Here is a 24,553-nt window from a genome sequence, read left to right on the forward strand (position 1 = left end):
ATATTTTTTATTTCTAGGAGAGAGAGAGAGAGAGAGAGAGACAGCGTGAGCAGGGGAGGGTCAGAGAGAGAGGGAGTCACAGGCTGAATCAGGCTCCAGGCTCTGAGCTGGCAGTCAGCACAGAGCCCGATGCGGGGCTCGAACCCACGAACCGCGAGATCATGACCTAAGCGAAAGTCGGACACTCAACCGACTAAGCCACCCAGGCGCCCCGATAATGACTCTTTTTTAAAAGCAACTCCAATACCATATTATACCCCCCAAATTAATAGTACTGTCTTGGTATTATGAAATACCTACTTGTTTTCAACTAGATACCTTCACATGGTTCTAAAAAAATCTACAGGTTTAAAAAGGTGTTTTTGAAAAGTTACCCCCTCACACTCTTATTTCTAGTCACTTAAGTCTGTTTGCCTTTGGCAACCATTGGTGTTTTCTGTCCTTCCAGGAAGATTTAATACATGTATAAGCAAATACATAGAGATGTTAGTCCTTATTTTAAAAGAAGGTTAAATCATAGATCCAAGATCTACAACCTGGATTTCCCTGCCTCCGAAATGTATTATGTTCTGTGATGCTGGTCAGAATTTCCATCTTATTATTGTGAGCAAAATGAGATTAGGGGAAATAGGAGTTGGGTGATTATTCAGTCTCTTTCTTTACCAAAAAAAAAAAAAAGCTTCTTTCTTCCTACTAGTACATGGTTGTTACAGGAAAATCAAACTACAGAGAAGTAAGGTGTTTGTTTTTTTTTTTAAGTTTATTTATTTATTTTGAGAGAGAACAAGTAGGGAAGGGGCAGAGAAAGAGGGAGGGAGAGAATCCCAAGCAGGCTCTGCACTGTTAATGCAGACCCTGATGAAGGGCTTGATCCCATGAACCTTGAAATCAGGACCTGAGCCAAAATCAGGAGTCTGGACGCTTAACCGAATGAGCCATCCAGGCACCTCTAGAGAGAAGTAGTTTTTTGTTTGTTTGTTTTTTATTTTTTATTTATTTCTAGGAGAGAGAGAGAGACAGCGTTAGCAGGGGAGGGTCAGAGAGAGAGGGAGATACAGACTCTGAAACAGGCTCCAGGCTCTGAGCTGGCAGTCAGCACAGAGCTCGACGCGGGGCTCGAACCCACAAACCGCGAGATCATGACCCAAGCGAAAGTCGGACGCTTAACCGACTAAGCCACCCAGGCGCCCCTAGAGAGAAGTAGTTTTAAAAGAAGCATTAAAATGGGGACACCTGGGTGGCTCAGTTGATGGAGCATAAAAATAAAACTCTTAATTTCAGCTCAGGTCATGATCCCAGGGTCATGGAATTGAGCCCTGTGTCAGGCTCCATGCTGAGTGTGGAACCTACTTAAGATCCTCTCCCTCGCCCTCTCCATTCTTCTGTCTCTCTTTTCTCTCCCTCCCCTCTCCCTTTAGCCCCCACCTCTGCCTCTCTCCCCCACTCTCTCTCTCTCTCTCTAAAAGAAAAGAAAAGCATTTATATCCTTTCCTAGTCAGGAATGGCCACAGTATACCCCTTGTTGTATGGCCTTCATTCTTTATGTGTATATTGTGTGCATATTTTAAAGAAGCAATTTTTCAAATTTTTAAAGAAAATGGGCTTAAGCCAATACTGTTTAATATTTTTTTTTTCTAACAAGTAGATTTAAATATCTTTGCTAAGTCACTGTATAAAGATATATGTGTCATTGTTCTTACTGTCTGTTGTATTGTATTGTATTGGATATATTGTTTTAATCACTATGCTGTTGATGACCGTGTAGTTATCTTTATTCTTTTGCTATTGCAGAAACTACATCAAAGAATGCCTTTGTACAAATAATTGGTTATGTCCTTATGGGAAGTTCCCAGAAATGAAGCTCCTGGCTCAAAGACACATAGACTTAAGACATTAAAGTTATTCAAATTTACATTCCCACTAGTAGATATAAGAGAGCCTGTTTCTCTACATCTGCTACAGTTGAACTTGTTTCTATAATTTAAGTACTGTTTTATTTTGGCTTGGCATTTCATTTTAAAGGGAAGCTCTGACTAGCTACTGTCAGATTAAAAATCATTCCCACCGCAGGTAGGGGACAGGCTCCTTGTTGAAGGCTTTAGAGCTGGTCTCTGTTTTGAAAATTCCCTCTTTTTGTTCTCTCCTTTGCAGCGGCCCTTCTCAGCATCCCTGGCTTTGTTGAGCGGCTTTGCAAGCTTGCGACTCGAAAGGTGTCAGAGTCAACAGGCACGGCTAGCTTCCTTCAGGAGTTGGAGGAATGGTACACGTGGCTAGACAATGCTTTGGTGCTGGATGCCCTGATGCGAGTGGCTAATGAGGAGTCTGAGCACAATCAAGGTACTTGGAGTGGGGGTGGGAGGTCTTCTATGATGTGGGGAGCTTTCTCTTAGGCTCCTGGAACCATTCTTGACCTCTTTTCCGAGGAGGATTAATTGAAATTTGCTCAAAGTAGAATTTTCCTCAGGGAAGTCCTAGATCATAACTATTAAGACACTTTTGAAAGCTAGCGACTAGCCTCTTTAAATTTGCTCACAGTGGACCTGATGGCAGGGAGAAGGGACTAGCTGGATCCAATAACCAGGGCATTCTTAGGAACTCACAGAGTCCTTTCCATGTCTCTTCTTCATTCTCCATAATTCTTTGGTGTTCTCTCTGTTCTGATGGGAAGACTGCCTAATAAATGAGTAGACTCCGAGTTTCAGCAGTAGCTTCCTGGTGAAGGACTCTGGCCTATCTTGGGTCATATGTTCAATGGTGAAGCATTTGACTCTGGCCAGCAGGATGGGGTCAGGTTGTACAAACCCAGGAATTCTCACTGTAATCATGCAGGTAAAAGTGAAAGGAGGAGTTCTAGTTCCAGGATGGCAGTGTATGGAGCTCTGTGGACCTGCTCCCCATTGCAACTGTAAACAAAACCTATAAAAAACAACAAAGGCCATTCACGTATATGTGGAAGTTGTTCTGAGAGCACAGCAAATGAGGAAACATTTCTTCAAGGAAATCTGCTAAAACTCAGAACAGTGAGTGTCTTTGACATTTGAAGTTTTGCTTGTTGGGAGTTCCACTCTGAGCTGGTGTGGCCAGAGACACAACCTTCAACAGGGGACACAATTCCCAAACAAGGAATATTGTATCTCACTGTTGAAGGGGAGGAGGGCAGACCACCAGCTTTTCTCATTCCTTCCAACTCCAAGTTGAAGAAGCTAAATTCTTGATGAGTATACCCTTACAGGTCACGGGCTCCCTGCCTCAACTTTATTGAGGTATAATTGATTTATAATACTCTGTATAGCATGTTGATTTGATGCATTTATATATTGCAAAATGATACCATCATAGCATTAGCTAACACCTCCATCCTATCACATACATACTTCTTTTTTGTGGTGAGAACATTAAAGATCTACTTTATTAGCATCATTCAGATATTAATCCCCATGATGTACATTAGATCCCCAGAACTTTTTAATCTTATAACTGGAAGTTTGTACCTTTTGACCACTATCTTCCTAATTCTCCCAACTTCTGATAACCAGCATTCTGTTTCTCTGAGTTTGACTTCTTTAGATTCCACATAGAAGTGATCTTATGCAGTATTTGTCTCTCTCTTTCTGACTCTGTTTAATTCACTTATTTCACATAATGCCAGCAGCTCCTTTCTTCTGACTACCTTTGTACTACACTGAGTACAGAAGCTGTGCCCTAGCCTGGCAAGCAAGAGTTCTATGACCCTACTGCCTTTGCACCAACTCAGGTGTAGGAGAGAGCTTCCATGTAAGGAGAGGCAAGCCAAAAAGACTGAGTCTGCTGACCCTGCTTAGAGTAGTGGCACCAAAACTTTGCCAGGAGGAGAAGTGCAATGGGTGAGAGCAGAAGGTAGGGAAGTTCAGACCTAAGGGTATTCTCGAAAACAATGTAGATTTTGGTGGTAAGCAAATAAAAGGAGACTGTTAGCTCTTAAGTAAGAACAAGCAGCTAGGCGCCTGGGTGGCTCAGTCTGTTAAGTGTCCAGCTCCTTGATTTTGGCTCAGGTCTTGATCTTAGTTCAGGTCTTGATCTCAGGGTTCATTTGTGCTTGGGATTCTCTCTCTCTCTCTCTCTCTCTCTCTCTCTTTCTCTTTCTCTCTCTCTCTTTCCTTCTCTCTCTCCTCTCTCTCTCTCTCTCTCTCTCTCTCTGTCCCTCTTTCACTTGAGGGCACACACCCTCTTCCTTTCTCTCTCTCAAAAATAAATAATATTAAAAAAATATATATAAACCATAGGCTGGGTAGTTTACCAGTAAGAATCAGGAAAACAGCTAAGCAGAGCTCCTTTGAGAGCAAAACCAACGTCAGTCTCAGAAACTACCTTGGCCCAGTTTTAATTAGATTAGACTTTGGAGCACTTTATTATGCGCCAGGGCATTGTCAAAAACAGTAGAGCATTCAGCCAGCAATTAGTGGAATCTGACAGCTGGATTTCATACCAGATGAGGCAGAAATCTTAACAGAGCGGTCAGGGAAAGAGCCAGAAAGAGCCCTGGATAAACACTGTCACCCAGGGAAATTGTAAACATCCCCACGTCTGTACTCCCCTGAGGAAAAAACACCAAGGACCTCTCTAGTCCATGGAGAAATAGACTTTGCTGAAATAGTCTAGACAAGTCACTGAACAAATGAACAAGAGAATAACAAGCCCTGAAAGGGAGGAAGGGGAACCAGTATCCACAATTGCCGTATTTACCTAAAATGTCAGTTTAACAAAATTTATGAGCTATGCAAAGCAAGTATGGCCCATATACAGGAGAAAACAGGCAACAGAAATATGAGAGAGCCCACATATCAGATTTAACAGAGACCTCAAAGCACCCCTCATAAGGATGGTCAAAGACTAAAGGAAGCTATGCCTAAAGAAGTAGAAGAAGCTAAAGAGGCTATGGTGACAGTACGATGTCAAATAATATCAGTAAAGAGGAGATACAGAAGGAACCAAATGGAAGTTCTGCGGTTTAAAATTGTAAATAACTGGAAGGAAGAATTCACTGAAAGAAGGAAGAAGAATATTCAAAGACGTAGTAGCTGAAAACTTCACAAATTTAAAAGCATTAATCTACACATCTGAGAGACTCAAAGAACTGCAAGTAGCATAAGTTCAAAGAGATTCACACCCACACACATCATAATAGAAATGCTGAAAGACAAAGAGAAAATCTTGAAAATGGCAAGAGAAAAACAAGCCCTTGTGTTCAATATCTCTTAAGATTAATAGCTGACTTCTCGGAAATAATAGAGGTCAGAAGGCAGTGGGATGACCTAAGGGCTGAAAGGAAAAAAGTCAGCAGCAAAACTTTCAGAAACAGAGGTGAAATAAAGACCTTGCTAGATAAACAAAAACTTAGAGAATTCATTACTAAAAGATCTGCCTTATGAGAAATACCAGAGGAAGTTCTTCAGGCGGAAAGCAGGTGACCTCAGGCAGTAATGTAAATCTATACAGAACAACAAAGAGGACTACTAAAGGTAATTAGAGGATCATAAAATGACAATGTAAATGCGTATTTCTTCTCCTTAACTAATTTAAAAAGCAGTTGTGTAAAAGCGTATATTTATAATTACATTGTTGAATCTGTAATATACAGAAATGTAATATATTTGACAGTAGCAGCACAAAGAAACTTTGTGGGACCAAATTTTGTGGGAACTTGGATGGGACCAAAGTTGTATTGCAATAAGGAAATTATACCAGATAGTAACTTGAATCGACAGGAATCCATGAAGAGAATGAAAGTGGTAAATAAGAGGGTCAGTATACAAACCCTACTAATATTTACTTGCTCTCCTTTCTTTCCTTAGCTTCTTTAACAGACATGAAATTATATAAGGTAATAATTACAGCAGTGTATTATATAACAGTATGTGCAGTGTGTTGTACAATATATTGTTGGTTAGCATATGTAGATGTAGTATATATAAAACTAATAGCACAAAAACAGGAGAGGGAGTAGAGCTATCTAGGAGCTATGGAATTAGTATAAACCTGAAAAGATTCTGTCAAGTTAAGATGTATATGGTTAACCCTATAGCAACTGGAAAGAAAGTAACTTTAAAAATAGAGAAAGTCATTAAAGAAATTATGATGTTATACCAGAAGCTGTTCACTTACTACAAAAGAATTACAGGAGAAATAAAGCAATTTAAAAAACACATGAGATACGTAGAAAACAAAAAGTAAAAAAGCAGAAGTAAATCCAACTATGTCATTAATAACCTTAAATATAAATATAGTAAAACAATTTATTCAAAAAACAGATTGTCATAGTGGAATGTTAAGAAAAGATCCAAATGCATGTAGACTACAAGGAGGCTTACTTTCTATTCAAAGATAGAAATAGGTTGAAGGTAAAGGATAGAAGAAGATGCATACTGCAGAAAGCAACCTTAAGAAAGCTGGAGTGGCTATACCAGAAGAGACTTGAAAACAAAAAATGTTATCAGAGATTTTAAAAAGGACATTTTATAATAATAAGAGGGTGAATCTGTTAAGATATAACAGTTATAAATATATCTAACAACAGAGCCAAAAAGTAAATAAAAACTAATAGATTTGAAGAGAGAAATAAGCAGTAGACTTGAATATCCCACTTTGTTTTTTTTGTTTTGTTTTGTTTTTTTGTTTTTTTTAGAAAAGCACTTTTAGTATTTAATGAACCTCCCTCCATGTGGCTTCAAGCTACCAGGACACAGGCTCCCCCAACACCCTTAATCTTCTCCTCAGCTCTTCTACTGAAGAATTTGGCCTTCACGATGACAGGCTGTTTGGGAAGCTTTCCCTTTCCCAAAACTTTGTAGTAGCCCGATCACACCACATCAATGATAGGAGCAGCTCCAGTCTTGTTTTTGGCAGCATTTACCCGTGTCTGCTCACTGACCAAGGTCCACAGTTTATCAAGGTTGACAGTTGGGCAGAAGCTCTGGTTCCTTTTTAAGTGGTAATGCCTCATACCAACTTTTCCAAAGTAACCTGGATGGTATTTGTCAAAGTTGATCCTGTGGTGATGCATGCCACCAGCATTACCCCGACCCCCTGGGTGCTTCCGGTGCTTCCCGATACGGCCGTGACCATGGCTCACGTGGCCCCGAAGTTTCCGGGTCTTCCTCAATCTGGATGGCATGTCTGCGACCCAGAAGAAAGAGGGAGGCCTTGAATATCCCACTTTGAATAATATAGAAAACAACTATACAGAAGATCAAGAAGGAAATAGAGGACTTGAACAACACGCTAAACCAGCTAGACTTAGGGTGGCTGGGTGGCTCAGTTGGTTGAGCATCTGACTCTTGATCTCAGCTCAGGTCTTGATCTCAGGGTTGTGAGTTTAAACCCCACGTTGGGCTCCACCCTGGGCATGGCGTCTACTTAAAAAACAAATGAGTGCATGGGTGGCTCAGTTGGTTAAGTGTCCAATTTAAGCTCAAGTCATGATCTCGTGGTTCGTGAGTTTGAGCCCCGCATCAGACTCTGTGCTGACAGCCCAGAGCATGGAGCCTGCTTCAGATTCTGGGTCTTCCTCTCTCTGTCTGCCCCTCCCCTGCTCGTGCTCTTGTCTCTTTCTCTCTCAAAAATAATAAATAAACATTAAAAAAATTTTTTAAACAAACTAAACTTACTAAATACATATAGAATACCACCAAACAACTGCAGAATATACATTCTTTTCACACACATATGGAACATTCATCAGGGTAGACCAAATGCTAGGCCATCTAAAAAGCCTCAGTAAAGTTGAAAGGATTAAGATTGTACAAACCATGTATTTCAATCACAATGAAGTAATAGTAGAAATCAGATCATAGAAACATGGAAATTAAGTAATATATTTCTAAATAACCAATGGTTTAGGGACAGAATCACAAAATTAAAAGATATTTTGAGGGGTGCCCGAGTGGCTCAGTCAGTTAAGCATCCGATTTTGGATCACATCATGATCTCACAGTTCGTGGGTTCGAGCCCTGCGTTGGGCTCTGTGCTGACAGCCAGCTCAGAGCCTAGAGCCTGTTTCAGATTCTGTGTCTCCCTCTCTCTCTGACCTTCACCTGCTCACGCTGTCTCTCTCTCTCTCAGAAATAAATAAAACATTAAAAAAAAATTTTCAAAGGTATTTTGAGATGAGTAAAAATGAGGACACAACATACCTTAAGGAATACAGCTAATGCATGCAAAAGGGAGAAATGTATAGCTATAAATCCCTACATTTAAAAAAAACTCAAAAAATAAAATCCCCAATCAGTAACTTAATTTTTCTCCTTAAGTCATTGAAAAAGGAAAAGGCAAGCTATTTTCTCAAAGCAAGCAGATGGAAAGAAATAATAGAATTGGAATAGAAATTAATGAAATAGAGAATAGAAAAATAATAGAGAAAATCTACAAAACCAGAAGTTGGTTCTTTGAAAAGGTCAACGAAATTAACCTTTAGCGTCACTGATCAAGGAAGAAAAAAGATTATATTCCAGCTACTAAAACCAGCAATGAAAGAGGGTACATGACATGTACAAAGATAAAAAGGACTCTGAGGAAATACTGTACACAACTGTATGCCAACAAATTACACAGCCTAGATGAAATGGACAGATGATAAGAAAGACAAAAACTCCTGCAGCCGAGGAGAAATAGAAAATCTGAGCAGACCTATGAAAGTAAAGAGATTGAATTAATAATGGAAAAGCTACCCCCCAAAAGAAGCCCTGGCCTACATGGCTATACTGATGAATTATACCAGCCATTTAAATAAGAACACCAATAAGTCACAGACTTCCACAGAATAGAAGAAGAAGAAACACTTCCCAACATACCAGGTTATAATTAACCTGCTACCTAAACCAAAGATCTACAAGGAAATTACAGACCAATATCTCTCATGAATATAAATGTAAAAATCCTCAAGAAAATACTAGCAAACCAAATTTAGCAACATATGAGGATCATACACCTGACCGAGCGTATATACATGACTAGGTAGGATTCATGCAGAGTTGATTCAGTATATGAAAATCAATTGATGTATACACTGTGTCAGTAGAAGAAAGAAAAAAATGTACATGATCATTTCAGTAGATGCAGAAAAGCAGACAAAATCCAACAGCCCTTCATAATAAAAACATTCAAATTAGGAAGAGAAAGGAACAGTCTCAGCCAATTAAAGGGCATCTGAAACCCACAGCCCGCCTACTTCATGCCCAAAGACTGAAAGCTGCTCCCGCACTAAGATCAGGCACAGGCACAAGACAAGGACGACTGCCGCTGCTGCTTCAGCTCAGCATTGCTTTGGAGGTTCTAGGTGAGAAAGACAAATAGAAGGCGTTCAGATTAGAAGGAAGTTAAGCTGTCTTCACAGATCTTGTATATAGAAAAACCAAGGAATCCAGTAAAAAGCAAAAACAAAAACCCACTACACTAATAAGTGAGTTCAACAGAGTTTCAGAATATAAGGTCAATATACAAAATTCGATTGTTTCTATACAGTAGCAATGAACAAACCAAAATTAAGAAAAGAATTTCATTTACAAGAGCATCAAAAAGAATGCAACACTTAGGGATAAATTTAAAAAGAAATGCAAAACTTCTCTGAAAATTACAAAACATTTTTATTATTGTGAAAGAGGACCTAAATAAACATAAAGCTATCTCGTGTTCATGGATTGGAAGACTCCGTATGATTAAAGTAGCAGTACTCCACGTGCCGAATGTGTCAAAATCCCAGCTGGCTTCTTTGCAGAAATGGATTGGCTGCAAAGCAGATATCTAATAAGGGACTTGAATTTAGAATTTGTAAAGAACTCCTACACTCAATGATAAAAAGACAACACATTTTGAAATATGGGCTAAGGATCTAAATACCCATTTCTCCAAAGCAGATATACAGATAGCCAATAAACATGAAAAGATACTCAATATCATTAACCATCAGGGAAATGCAAATCCAAACCACAATTAGATACTACTTCATACTGTTAAGATGTTTATTATCAAAAAGACATGATAGCAAGTGTTGGCAAGGATGTGGAGAAATCAGAACCCTCATTCTCTGTTGGTAGGCATGTAAAATAGTGCAGTCACTTTGGAAAACAGTCTGGCCCTTTTCAAACGGTTCCTCAAAAGGCTAAACAGGGTTACCATATGACCGAGAAATTCTAGTCCTACTAATATACCCAGGAGAAATGAAAATATGTTTACATAAAAACTTACACGTGAATATGTGTAGCTGCAGATTTATGATAACCAAAGTATGGAAACAACCCAAATGTCCATCAGCTGGACATAAGTGGATAACAGAATGTGGTATATTCATACAGTAGAATATTATTCAGCAATTTAAAAAATGAAATACCGATACGTGCTGCAACCTGAATGAATCTTGAAAACACTGTGTGGAGTGGAAGAAGCCAGGCACAAAAAAGCCAAATATTTTATAATTCCATTTGTATGAAATGTCTTAAACAGGTAATTCCATCGAGACAGAAAGTACTTTAGTGGATGCCTTGGGATGAGGGGTTTGGTGGCAAAGAGGAGTGACTGCTAGTGAGAATAGGACTTCTTTTTGGGGTGATGAAAATGCTTTAAAATCAGTTATGATGGGTGCACAACTCTGAATATGCTAAAAACCACTGGATTGTATACTTTCACATAGGTGAATTGTAAAATTATAGCTCGAAGCTGTTTTAGGAAAAAAAAAAAGAATGAGTATGCCCTAGAGTGCAGTGTAGACCAATGGAGGGTAGCGACCCCTTGAATCAGGGCTGAAGAGATTGGAAGGAAGCACAAACCTCTCAAACTAGTTTGCCCATGCTCATCCTTGAAAATTAACCTTGTTGCTGAGCTCTGGCCATTGCTTTAAGAACTGCCTTTCTCGAAAATACCCCAGAGACTTTCTTGTCAGGCCCGTGCAGACCAGGCACCAAAGATCGACAGTGCCTTGGGGAAGCATCTGAACTGCCTGTGTTTCTTCTTCCCAGATATTTACTACTGAGGAGGGCTTGTCAGATATTTATTACTGAGGAGGGCTTGTGTGGCATTCGCTATGCCTGCCCTTCCCTTAAGCGTCCTGTCTCACAGTTGCCCTCAAGCCCCCTGAGCTAGGTGATGAGGACTCTGAGGCTGTCCAGGCCACACGGCAAGTGTGCAGCGGAGGCAGAGTCTATACCATAGCTCTCCAGATTGTCTCCACGAATCAGCTGACTCTTAAACTGTTCTGGGAGCTCGGCCAGTGTCCCAGCATGGAAATTGAGTAATTATGATTTTCCTCCCAACATGTACGAAAATGAATGTTGCCTGAGGTAGAGTTTTTCTCAGTTCGGTTTTCTCCCATAAATTTTTCTTAAGTCTTTGCCCACTGCTACTTTAGTGGCAATTAAGAGCTTGCAGATAGGGACACCTGGGTGCCTCAGTTGGTTGAGCGTCCAATTCTTGATTTCAGGTTAGGTCATGAGCTTACGGTTTGTGGGACTGAGCCCTGTGTCAGGCTCCATGCTGTGAGTGTGGAGCCTTCTTGGGATCCTCTTTCCTCTCTCTGCCCCTCCTCCTGGTCGCTGGCTTGCTCTCTCTCTTGCTCTCTTTTTCAAAATAAATAAATAAACATTTAAAATTTTTTAATTTAAAAAAACCTTGCAGATTAAGAAGAAAAAAAGCTAGTAGCAAGCAAGCATTAGCAGAAAAACTCATTTTCTATTTAATATATACTCACGTTACTTATTCATGTGGCAGGCTTTGTTTTCAGCACTTTGCATATATTAAATGCTTTTCATTTTTGCAATGTTGGTAAGAGATAGGTACTGTTGCTGTTACCTCAGTTTTATAGGTGAGGATGGATACTGAAGCTTAGCGACATCTACCAGCTTACCCAAGGCCACCCAGCTGGTGAACAGTAGAGCTGGGACAGATGCAGCAGGCTGGCTTGGGGTCTGTGCTCTCAACACCTGTGCCATGCTGCCTTTGAGTCTTGCTTCACTCAACAACTGGTTATCTCCCAGGGTTGTGATTTTTTATTTGTGACACGATATGGCTGTAAAAAATAGTTTCATGTCAGGAGGGCAGAATAACTTGGGCTTTGTATCATGGTATCACCTTGCAGAAGTCCCCAGACTTTTGCATGCACCTTACCCAAATATTATTTGATAACCACTGTTCTGTACTGTAGAGTTTTTCTGGCCCTTTGCCAAAGGCCTCTAGGGTAGCAGTTCCAGTGGGAGCTTGGAAGCACCTTAGTAGTGACTCATTCATCCTTTCACATTAAACATGAGGAAAACTGAGGGGAAGTAAACCCTAAGGTCTCTTTACCCTGACCAGTACTCTTAAAATAATAGGGACCTACGGAAGGCTTCCCAAGAACCAGGTGCTAGGCTTTTCTTGTGTTCTCATTCATCCTGCATAGTCCCCCTAGCCGTCCACAGTAGCACTCCTGTCACTTCCCTTCTGTAAGGTAGTCTGAGGCCTAGTATGGAGGTGACTTGACCAGTGTCATACGGCCAGCAGGTTAAAACTCCAGAGCCCTTAGCCTTCAGCACTTTGTTCTAGCCCCTTCCCATGAGTACACTTCACTGTGACCTGCATGACTCATTGAGACTTTCTTATTAACTGGGTAGTAGAATAAATGTTTTGGTTTACCTACAGCCAAAAATACAATGCCTAGCACATACTGTGTCCCAGAAATATTACTTAGATGCTGCCATTGTTACTAACAATGAAATTGGGTAAAATGGAAGTCTGCTAGTAAGCAGTATGTTCATCTGTATCACTAACAGCAATTGTGATGCCCAATCTGCCTTGGAAAGTTGAACCTTAGAAAACTTTAGATGGTTCTTTGCATGTCAGGAGAAAAGAAATCTTGGAAAAGGATCCCTCTCAGTCTTTTAGCAGTGCCTCCTTGTAGAATCTAGACAGAGGAACCAAGTACTTAGAGTCATTTGTGAAGAGAGAGTTTGGCACAATTTGCTGCTAGCTCACTGTCTAGGCACTTGGGTGTGGGACACTCTGATGGTGACAGGAAAGAAGAGTATCAGGAAGGGATGGATCTTGTTGCCGCATTGGCTGTGTCAGAGCATTTTCACTGTGTTAGTCTGAGATACAATGTAGCTGCAGAGTCGATTTGTTTTTAAGTATAATTGATATACAACATATTATTTTCAGGTGTTCACCATGATGATTTGATACTTGTACATAGTGCAGAATAATCACTGCAATAAGTCTAGCTCACATCTGTCACTATACATACAGAACTTCTTTTCTTATGATGTGCAGAGTCAGTTTTTCTGCTTTTAAGCTTGCCTGGCTCCTGTGGGCCCGGAGGGGTTTTGTGGGTTTCAAAGTCTCTGTCACGGGCTCAGGGGCCAGTCTAATGACGCTGTTACCTCAAGTCTGTCCAGAGCAGGTTTGAGGGGCAGAAACATGTTTCCTCACAAGCAGTGACTGAACTGTCTCTCTCCCGGTGGCTGTCTCAGCCTCCATTGTGTTTCCTCCTCCAGGGGCTTCTGAGGAGAATGGCCTGCCTCACACTTCCACCAGGACCCAACTGCCTCAGTCAATGAAGATCATGCATGAGATCATGTACAAACTGGAAGTGCTCTATGTTCTCTGCGTGCTGCTGATGGGGCGTCAGCGAAACCAGGTGGGCCTCTCCCCCACGTCTCCAAAAAGCGCTTTCTGAGCACTTATGGGGCATTAAGTACTCCATTAGGCCATCTCTCCAGCCCAGCAAAGTGCAGGGGTCGTTCTCTTCATCTCTGTTTTACATATCAGGAAACCAGTCTCATTCCAGAGTCCTCAGTCTTTCCACCATACTTTGCTGTGGGCAGCATTTCTGGGCAGAGCATCAGTGCCCAGGGCAGAAGCTGGTGGCTTGGCCATGTTACCTGACCTTGTTAATGTGAAGAATAAAGGGTCTTTGTGGCAGGACGACTGCCCTGTAGATGCACTGGAGGAGTTGCCAATTCGATGGGGGCTCAAGGAGGTGGGCCAGAGCCTGGAGCTGTGTCCAGTTACAAACACTAGGCAGCTGTTAGGGCTCCACATGTGCTGGGGTTGAAGGAGCAAGAGCCCATAACCTACAGAGGGAGGAAGAGAGCTCTGGAAGTAAGTAGCACTCCTCTTCAGGGTAGATGAGAAGTAGCCCTCTCCTGCTGACTAATCATTGCCCTGTGGTTGAAAAAAAGGTGGGCAGTTGGCAGAGGGTGCTCAACAATCCTTAAGCTCCTTTTTGTGTCATACACTGGACCATCACCTTAGCTCCATGCAAGATAGGTGCAGTTATCTCCATCTTACAGGTGAGGAGCAATTTTGGATAGGGTAGCCGGAGAGAAGACTCACTGCAAAGAGGACATCCAACATAACAGTGTCCTCAAGAAGGTGAGGGGGCCATGCATGCCAATCCCTGAGGCAGCCTACCAGGTAGAGGGAGCAAGTCCTGAGGTGTGAGTGTGCCCGGTGGGTTGGTGGAACAGTAGGGAAGCCAGGGCATGGACTGGAATGAGCAGCTAGGGGAGGGGTGACGAGCACGCAGAGGCCAGACCGCATCTGGCTTTCACAGGCCATTTTCAGGAGGTGAGTGTTTACTCTGAGTGACTGGGAGGTTACCCCCTCTGGCAACCATGTGAAAGAGATGATAGTGGCTGGGACCAAGCATGTTGGTGGAGGGGAGTGGTGAGAAGTGCTTGCATTCTGGATATATTCTGAAGGTAGAACAGGTAGAATTTGCTGATAGTTTGGATGTGGGCATGAAAGAGGGATTAAGGGTGACTTCTTTGACTACTTCTAGGGTTTTTGGCCCAAGCAGGTGGGAGGTTGGATTGACCATTTATTGAGATGGTCAAGACCGTGGGTTAGGATTTGGGGGAGAGGATTGGAGGTGTAGGGAGACAGGCAGGGAATTCAGTTTGAACAAGATAGGTTTGAGGTTTCTCTCAGAATTGGCACCTGGATTACCCACACCTGGAGTTAGGGCAGAGGTCAGGCCTGGCGTTAGAACCTTGGAGGTTGTCAGCATGGGGCTCATATTTAAAACCAGGACCTTGGCAGGCAGAGAAGGACAAATATCATATGTTTGCACGTATAGGAGGATTAGGAGGAACTTGACTGAGGAACAAGGGGGAGAAGAAGGGGAGAATGGTGGGGGAAAGGGAGAGAGGCAAACCATGAGAGACGCTTGAATGCTGACAAAAACTGAGGANCGAGTGGGGGGATGGGTGATATAGGTGAAGCAGATTAAAAGTACATTTATCATGATGAGCACTGAGTAATGTACGGAACTGAACCACTATACTGTACACTTTAATATAACAGTATGTTAACTATAAGAAAAAAAAACAAACAAACCAGGACCTTGGTTAAGGCGCTACCCTGACCTCCATGGCATTGAAGCTCCTTCCTTCAATATGGAATACATTTGTTACAAAAATATTGTGTCACTGTGCCCTACATGTGTTCAGTGCTTTTACCTTTTTTCAGTTACTCATATTTGAATTTTCAGGTAATTGGTAAGTTATAAAACAAGTGGTGCCTGCCTCTCCCCTCACTTGATACTTGAAAAAACCAGGGTACAAAAAGGGCTATGCTCTCAGGTTCCACGAATCAGTAGAGCCATCTGCTTTCTGTCCCCCATGACCATTCCCTGCTTCCTGAGCCTTCCTGTTACCAAGTCTTTATGAATCAGTCATTGGTTTCTCTGGCTAACCTGTATGATTACCGCCGCTGCTGCGTTGGAGGGACCACAGGCTGGCCTCAGGATCCTGCCCACCTGAGAACCAGTGTTCTGCTGGCACATCCTCATGAGCACAGTCAGCACTGACTATGTTCCTGCTGCATGCCGGTGCCATGGGGATGTGGATCCACAGACCTCACGGAGGCTGGGACACAAGGAAAAGGGATTCCCTGGTCCAGCCTCCCAGAAGGTCCCTCCTTAGAGTGGCCTTCTTGTTGTGCATTCAGGCCAAGTTCTCCGACCAGTCTTGGCTTAATTGAAATCACTAGACTGGAAACTCTACCCAGATGTCCTGAGTTCCAGTTCTCCAGTGCTCATGTAAACAGTCAATACAGCACTTCCTGTAAAGTCAGGCCCTGCACTTGGGCCAAATTACCTCACTGAATCCTTTCAGTGGCTTCACTAGCCCTCATTTTCCATCAGGGGACTCAGGTTCAAAGAAGAACGTTGCCCAGAGTCACAGCTTTGTCCAGTTCTGGCCGGGGCACCTGGGTGGCTCAGTTGGTTAAGCATCTGACTTTGCCTCAGGTCATCATTCACCGTTCGTGGATCTGAACCCCGTGTTGGGCTCTACGTTGACAACTTGGAGCCTAGAGCCTGCTTCGGATTCTGTCTCCTCCTCTTTCTGCCCCTCCCCCGCACGCATGCACGCATGCAGTCTCAAAAATAAACATTTTTAAACAAACAAATAAATAAAACACACCTGTGGTAGACCTGAAGGGCAGGCTTTAGGATCAGAGCAGTTGAGTTAGGCTGCATTTCCACCACTGCCTTGGCCCATCTGTCCTGCTCTACTTCCCCTTCCTCCTTGTAGAATGAGAATTAATAAGCACTGGTCCTGTACTGAGGACTTTACATACATTTTCTGGTTTTGTCCTTACAAGAGCCCTAAGAAGAAGTAATAATAGCTTTGTTTTAGGTAAATATATATAGGCAAATAATTCACATAGTTCTGTATTAAAATGTGTAAGGATCAATGAAGCCTTTCTCCTCACTGATCCTGATCGTTCTTCCATGAAGTTCTTCCATGAAGCATCTAATTTTACCAGTTATTCATGTATCCTTTTAGAGACATTTTATGCTTATAAAAGCAAATATATTCCTCTCATTATTTTTAACACAGTGAGTTATATAGCATGTACATATTTGCTTTTTTAATATTGTATCTTAGTAAATGCTCAATTCACTACGTGTGAAAGACCTGGCTCTTTCTTCTGGGACCTTATATCCCACTGAATGGATATGCCATAGTTTACGCAACTAATGACCCACTGATGGGAAGTATAGGTTATATCTGTTTTTTTGGTATTGCAAATAATGCTGCCATTCTTTAGTGAGCAACTTTATGCATTTGTCATTTAGTACATGGATCTGAGAACAAATCCCTAAAAGTAGAATTGCTGGTCAAAGGGAAGACGCATTTGAAGATTTTAGAGATCTCACTGAAATGACCTTCTGCAGGCAGTTCAGCAAATGCCCTCTTACCAGTAGTGAGTGAGCGTGCCTGAAGCCCAGCTCACCAGCACAGTATTATAAAACTTTGTTCTTTGCTAACCTGAAAAAGTGAAAAATTGGTTGTGATTTGAATTTCTCTTAATATTATAAGTAAGGGTAGACACTTGCCATATATTGAAGAATGTCTTGTATTTTCCTGTCTATAACCTTTGCCCATTTTTTTCTGTAAGGTTGGTCTTTTTACTTAAGAGATTTGTAGGATTCCTTACAGAGGAAATTAGTTTTTTGCCTGTAATTTGAGATTGCCAGTATGGTCTCCATTTTCCTATTTGTCTTACGGCTTGGCTTATTATGAATTTTGCCACAGAGAATTTTTAAAGGTTTATATGGTTAAATTTAACGTTTTTCTCTCTTTGGACTTTTAGGTATACTTAATATACTTAATATTTTAGAAAATATCTTTCTCGATGTGTGGTCATTTAAAAAAATCTTTGCATAGATTTTTCTAGGATATTTAGGGTTTACATTTTTTAAATATGTTTATCTTGTCTCTAGTTGAAATCTGTCCTACTCTGAAGCATGAGGGGTATTTGTATTTTAATGATATGAGGAGGAAACAAACTAAGAACAAACAAATTAAGAAATTTGATTAAGGTTACCATGTTCGAGTGTGTTGGGGCTACTTGTCAAACCCAGGGCTCTCTGAATCCAAAACTCATGTTCTTAAAAGAGGACCCAGCATACAGTGTGACCTCAGGAGTATTGTGGGGATCTGTGCAGAGTGCAGAAGTATGTCTGTGTATAGTGGGAGTGTGGAGAGGGGTGGCTACATGAGGTATTTTCTTTAAATCTCAACAGTCCCTACTGACTGTTGCTTTCTCTGTCCTCAAAGATGGTTTTGTAGGTGCTGAGCAGGAGACTTTGATGGATCTTCACAGCATGCTTGTGGTAATGCTTTTCTGCCTTCCTGCCCCATCCAGGTTCACAGAATGATTGCAGAGTTCAAGCTGATCCCCGGGCTCAATAATTTGTTCGACAAGCTGATTTGGAGGAAGCATTCAGCATCTGCCCTTGTCCTTCACGGTCACAACCAGAACTGTGACTGTAGCCCGGTGAGCTGGGGACACGGCAACAGATGGGCTTTACTTGCCAGGAGTAGTTGTTTCCAGAACTGCTGATGACCCTTTGTAGTCTCATTTTTTTTTTTTTTTTTTTTTTTTTTNTTTTTTTTTGAAAGAATAGAAATAAAGTCCTAGTCTGTATCATCCCTTAAGTGGAAGCTGCCTTGGAGAAAGGTGTGACCCCACCCCTCCACCTGTGCAGAAATCCCTTCTGAGGCCCTCTGTCAGCTTTCTCATTCACACCTCTGGGACAGGGCACTCCCTTTCCTCCAGGCAGGGTGCCTCTTACCTCACAACAGGCTTCCCCTTGTTCTATATGCGACCCCACAGTATTGCACATCTGCTGGTAGTAGTTTTGCCCTCTGAGACCATGCAGCATCAATGATCTGTGATCAGAAAGGGCTTTAGGGTGCTTTTTTTTTTAAAAAGGGTCAAAGGCTCATGTCTTCCTGGTCTCTCTTATGGTGCACTGGAGAGAGCACTGACTTGGGAGTCAGGAGGCCTCTGTGCCTCCCAGCTTGCTGGGAGAGCTTGAATGAGTCGCTCAGTTTCTGAGCCTGTTTTTTGCAGAAGGAATGTCACACTCCCTTGCCCGCTGTCCTTGTGGGCCATGTGGAGGCTTGGTCACCAGTATCAGGAGGACAGTGCTCTGGGACTTTGACGTGCCACATGGCCATTGGTGCCTTAGGCTCTCCCTGGTCTCTGTGCCATGTTCTGGGGACTTCCCACAGTGTCTGACCTTCCAGCTTACTGTTCTTCTCTAGCCTTGTCCGATTTGCCTCTCAGCCCATCCATCCGAGTTTTTAATTTTATGTAAATATATTCTGCATTTTGACACATCTGGTCCTTTGTCAAAAGCAACGTGGTTTTTAATCATTATGTTAATATTTGTTACTTGTAACATACTTTTTTTATGGTCTTGGATTACTCATGGGATGCTAATACTTGCATTTGAATCTTCATATTCCCCTCAGGGTGGAATGTGGCCTCGTGTTCTGGAATGTAGCCTTACCTCTGGGAGTATTTCTTCAGAGCACTTGCTTTTGTCTGCCAGGTTCTTTATGAGTAAGGCCACAGGGCAAGTTTTCATGTTGAGTGCCTCGGCCCTGGTAGTGTGAACCCAGATTCCTCTTCTGGGGAGCTCCCCTTCACCACCAGCAGCACCCTGGCAGAAACAGGCGTCTTTGCCAGCTCCCTGGGCTGATATGTGGGATTTTTCTAACCCTTCTTTCACCAAATGTACATGCTTCCCAGAACTTTATATGGGTGCAGGGTTCTGTCTAGTCTCTGTAGGGCATTAAACCCAAGCCCTGGCATGAGTAAATGCCATTCCCACTTCTCCATCCCACCCGGGGCTGCTGACCATCCGCTCTTGTGCTCACTGCTCTGAATGCAGTCCTTTCTTCATTTCTGATTCCTATGGATTTTCCTTTCTTATGAAGTTAGCCTCACGTTTAAAAGAATTTCGGTTATTTTTTTATCCAAGGTGTAGGTGGCAGCGGAGGGGGGCGGTAGCAGGAAGGGTCTGCAGCAGCTTGATCTCTTATTGGCCAGTTGTGGAAGTCTGCAAAGGGTTTCCGACTACAGAAAAGCGCTCATTGTGTGTGAGGACAGAGGCTCAGAGAAGCAAAGCGACACATCCAGGCTCTTACCAGAATGTTTTGTTTTCTTTGGGAACATTGTGGTGATGGTTTTAACATCAAGGATACACCTGTGTTTTAGGACATCACCTTGAAGATACAGTTCTTGAGGCTTCTCCAGAGTTTCAGCGATCACCATGAGTAAGTACGAGCTGTCCCTGGAAGGAGAGTTGTTGTACGGGCTTCTCCCCTCTCTTGGACCTTAGCTCAGGAGGACCTTGGAGTTGTGAGGGTGGCTGTCACACAGTTACCACGTGTGGCTGCACTTTGACAATACTGTAATAAGAGCTGCCATTCGTGCAGCCCTAGCTGTGTGCCAGGCCCTGAACCCTCACGGCCACCTGGGAGGGGAGTACAGAGTTGCTGGCCCCTTATTACCCTTGGAGTCAATACATCTCTCAACTGTCTGTCCCTTCAAGCCAGGAATGGACAGCGTGGCTTTTCACAGGGACTTCAGGTGGGCAAAGTAGGCTGAGTATTTGCTTATTGAACAGGTAGAATATTCTTCACCTGCACAGGGAGATGTACCACATCTACCCTCCTGTGTTTCATTTTTCAACCTTCAGTGGAGAATGCACAAGAGAGTAATTCTCTGCTCTAAGGAAAACAGTGCAGGGGGAGGGAAGAATAGCAGCTGACCCCTTGACCTTGGCACTGGGGAGACATTATGGTGGGAGTGGGGTGGGGAGACTTTGTGAGCTGGAACACACAGGCAGTTACCGCTTAGCTCTTGCCTACCACTGGTGTACAAGAAACTGGGCCCGCTGTTGCATAGCTTTTGAGTTTTTCCCCCAAGGGAAGCTAGAAATCAAGATTTATGTGAAAGGTCCTGATTTTAAACATTGACTTAAATTCTTTTGAAATATTGTGTAAGCTACCAGAAAGTGCCTGAGGACAAATGTGGCCAAAGGCCTCCGCTTTGCTACTTTTGTCTGGATCGTGTTGACCATCCTCTTTTCAGAGGCTCTCTGCTTGAAGAACTTAAGTTCAAGGAAGTATGTGAACCCTCTAAAAAAATGGCACCAGTATGTTCTAAATGCTTACTTTTTTAAGGAACTGGGTCCCTAACTTTCATCACACTCTTATTAAATCTGAGCACTTGTATGTATTAGGCTCTGGGGAGACAGTGATGAGTTAAATGAGCTATGACCCCTGCTCTCATGAAAAGTATAGTCCTGGAAGGTAGAGGGACATTAATCAGAGAGTCACACCACTGAAGGTACAGTGACAGATGGAGATGGTATTCAGGGGAAAGGAGCATGGTTCTGTGAGAGCACATTTGACAGGGGCCCTGAACTAGCCAGAGCTCTTCCCTGCAGAAGCAGCTTGTCAGTTGATACCTGGAGGGTCGGTAGTAGCAAACTGGGTGAAAAGGAAGAGTGAGAGGCTGAGTGTTGTAGAAGTCACGGTGTATGCAGAATCTCCACAGGACAGAGCGCCACGTGTTTAGGAAAGCCAGTGTGGCGGGTAGTGTGAGTGAAGGGGGTCTTGCCCCCACAGTGAGGCTGTGAAGGTGGTTGGTGGCTCAGCCACAGGGCCTTGTCAGTCATGTTTGTGGGCGGATTTTATATATTCTAAAGCTTGTGAAATTGTGGGGGCATTTTTGACAGCAGAGTGACCTGGTCAGAGTCCCATTTTCTAAAGATCTCTCCGGGTGCTGTGTGTTCAATCAGTTCCTGGGGGAGACCATTTAGGAACTGCTTCTGTTCACATGGCTTGCGTGATGCCAGGCCTAGAGATGAAGGGCGCAGAAGGGAGTGTCTCAGCTGCTTCAGGCCCCTGTGGGAGTTCTGGAATACAGCCAGGTTTGAGAAGCAAAATGCTGAGTTTGATTTGGACATTGCTAGGTGCGAAGTGTCTTTGAGAAAGCAAAAGGAAATGTTCAGTGGCAGGGCACCTAGGTGGCTCAGTCCGACTTTAGCTCAGGTCATGATCTTGAGGTTTGTGAGTTGCAGCCCTCTCTGCACATCCCCCGTTTGCACGCATGCATACTCTCTCTCTCTCTTTCTCTCAAAGAAACATTGTTTAAAAATGTTCAGTGGCAAACAGAAGGCCTGGAGATGCTGAGGAAATGAGCTTTGTTAGTGAATGGAGCAAGGGAGGGAGCCAGGGATAGAGTCCCGTCTCAGGGGCAAGTGGTGGCAGGGGAAGGCACCTGGGGGATTCTCCGGTTCTCACCACCAGAGCTGGGCGAGAAGGAAGCTAGCCTGGAGTCCTTTACCCCTCCCCACCCATTTGTTGCAGGAACAAGTACCTGCTTCTCAATAACCAGGAGCTGAACGAACTCAGTGCCATCTCTCTCAAGGCCAACATCCCTGAGGTGGAAGCCGTCCTCAACACTGACAGGTAAGTGGCGTGCAGCTCCAGCCCATAGCCCACCCTTGCTGCCTGCATCCCCCCGGGCTCACAAATGAGTGCCCACAGGTCTAGTACTTGTCCTTTCTTGCTCACATGTATTTCTGATGTCCTGAGGGCTTCTGGGAGTCAGGCACTGTCCTCATGTCCCCTGCATTACCTCCCTGGGGCCACACAGCAGCCCTAGGAGGGAGGTGCCATCCTCATTTCCACTTTACAGAGTGGGGAGCAGGGGCTTAGAGACGTCACCTGCCAAAGGTCACATGTGCTCTGCCCACTTCTTGGTCACTCACCTTTGCTGACATGCTTCTTACCCTGTGATAAGTCCCATTAGTTGGGTTATGATCGTGTCACCTTCTGACCAGCAGGGAGGTCACAGGCTCCTGAGGGTCAGGGCAGGGAAGACTGTAACCAGCAACAGAAGTCATAATTCCCAGCCTCCTTTTTTTTTTTTTTTTTTTCCCTAAAAGCAAGAGGAATCTGTTCAAATAAAATCTTGCACAGTCCATAATGTCTAGAGGGGATAAAAGTAGAGCTGTTCTATTTGAAGAGGGAGTTTAAGGGCTCAGAATCCCTGCCTTGCTTGGCCATCTGTTCCCTGTGATGCAGCCTGAGTCACTTCCTCATCGAATGTCTTGCTTCTTAGCCTAGCAGCAGCCTTCCCGGAGGCACAGGGACTTGTCCAAAGCCAGCTGGAGCTGAACACGGGGCCCAGGGTACTCCCTGTCTCCCCCTATTGGCACAGACTTTGCCCCATCTGGTAGACTGTCATGGCATTTCAAACTTGCTTTGGTGTAATCAGCCCTCCAGCAGTTCTGAGCACTGACTGGGTTTTTCTGGCCTCTGATCACTTGCTAGTGAGTCTGGGAAGGGAAAGCTGGCCTGAGATGTGGTGTGAGTACACTTGGCTATTCAGTTCTACAGTTGCAGGAGTCCTTGAGGTCCTCTGGATCCAGGTAGAGCAGGGAGGCATTCTGCAGGCTTGGCAGACTTTTCCTGGACATTTCCCAGGTTTTTTCACCTACCTAAACCAGCAGAGAGACTCAGCCCCAGAGCCCCAGGATAGCAGTCCCTTGGCCAAGTGGAACTTGGCCCTGTCAGCTTCAGGCCTGTCACTGAGGTACCTGTTTTGTTCAGGAGTTTGGTGTGTGATGGGAAGAGGGGCTTATTAACTCGTCTGCTGCAAGTCATGAAGAAGGAGCCAGCTGAGTCATCTTTCAGGTAGGTCTGGGGACAGGCACCTGCCACTCCTGAAGGGCCCAGGAGCTGAGCGTTTCTCTAGTGATTAGAAATACCTCATGTAGCTACCAGCTTCCACTGTGGATGTCTGACTACCCTGGTGGGGAGGGGAGTCTGACTCTGCAGGTATGCGTGAGCTTCTGCTGCATACCAGCAGTATATTTTAGGGACTGACCGAGCCTTCACCAAGCACCTACTCAGTGCTGGTGCTGGACAGGCGGTAGGAAATAGCTGCGGCCCCTGCCCACGAGGGTTCCCTGGGTTGTGGGAAACAAGCGTGTAAAGAAACCTGTTGGAGTGCAGTGTGGAAAGGAACTGAGTCAGGACCTACCCCAGGGAGCTTGGGAGCAAAGGAAAGCCCCTTAACCAGCTGGGGGCTTGGGGGGTTAGGGGGGCTGTGGACAAGGAGGGCTTCTCAGAGCTCCTCCTGCTTACCTAAGATGAGTCGTGAAGGCTGCAGACAGAAGTAGCGGGTAAGGGAGACATTTGTCAGGGCTGGGTGTGTCAATAGGCTTGTGCCCACATGTGCCCTCTGTCAACTCGGCCTGCCTTGTCCAGTCTTCCCCTTGTTGATCCCAGCTCTACTCCCCTCGGGCCATCTCTTCTCTACACAGCCCATCAGAAGTGAGCTCAGTGGCCCATCTGTACAGATCTGTCAGGTTCCCTCATGCACTCCAGCCCCTCTTTCCATTGTCCTCCTGAAGGGCCAAAGCTAGAGTGTATTTTCGTATACCACTCACTGTAGCCAGCCTTGTGATCCTGGATCCATCTTTTCTGAGACGTAGCTTCTTCCAGACAGAACCAGATAGGTAACTGTTCCCCACTGAGCTGTCAGCTCCATGAGGATAAGGACTCTTGCTATGTCCCCAGTGCCTAGTGTGATGCCTGATACCTAGTAGATGTTCAGGGAATGTCGAATAAATCAAAAGACAGCAAACGTCTCCCAGCCCCTTGGTGAATGGAACATGGGCCAGAAGAGGGCAGCCTTAGCCACCTGGGCCAGGGGTCAACATTTGGGTCGC

General features: G+C 43.8%; 1 protein-coding gene and 1 pseudogene across 1 annotated transcript in view; one reads left to right on the forward strand and one right to left on the reverse strand.

Annotated features, from left to right (window-relative positions):
- TRPC4AP (transient receptor potential cation channel subfamily C member 4 associated protein) overlaps positions 1–24,553 on the forward strand; it is a 69,335-nt gene that overhangs the window by 39,916 nt on the left and 4,866 nt on the right. The window contains exons 9-14 of the mRNA XM_077769367.1: positions 2,152–2,337; positions 13,467–13,633; positions 18,157–18,288; positions 20,020–20,078; positions 22,182–22,283; positions 23,430–23,513. Coding sequence (XP_077625493.1) covers positions 2,152–2,337; positions 13,467–13,633; positions 18,157–18,288; positions 20,020–20,078; positions 22,182–22,283; positions 23,430–23,513 — 730 coding nt within the window. The remainder of the gene's footprint in view (positions 1–2,151; positions 2,338–13,466; positions 13,634–18,156; positions 18,289–20,019; positions 20,079–22,181; positions 22,284–23,429; positions 23,514–24,553) is intronic.
- LOC144235784 (large ribosomal subunit protein uL15 pseudogene) lies at positions 6,666–7,175 on the reverse strand (annotated as a pseudogene).

This window comes from Crocuta crocuta, unplaced genomic scaffold (genome assembly GCF_008692635.1).
Source record: "Crocuta crocuta isolate KB4526 unplaced genomic scaffold, BGI_CrCroc_1.0 scaffold445, whole genome shotgun sequence".
NCBI lineage: Eukaryota > Metazoa > Chordata > Mammalia > Carnivora > Hyaenidae > Crocuta > Crocuta crocuta.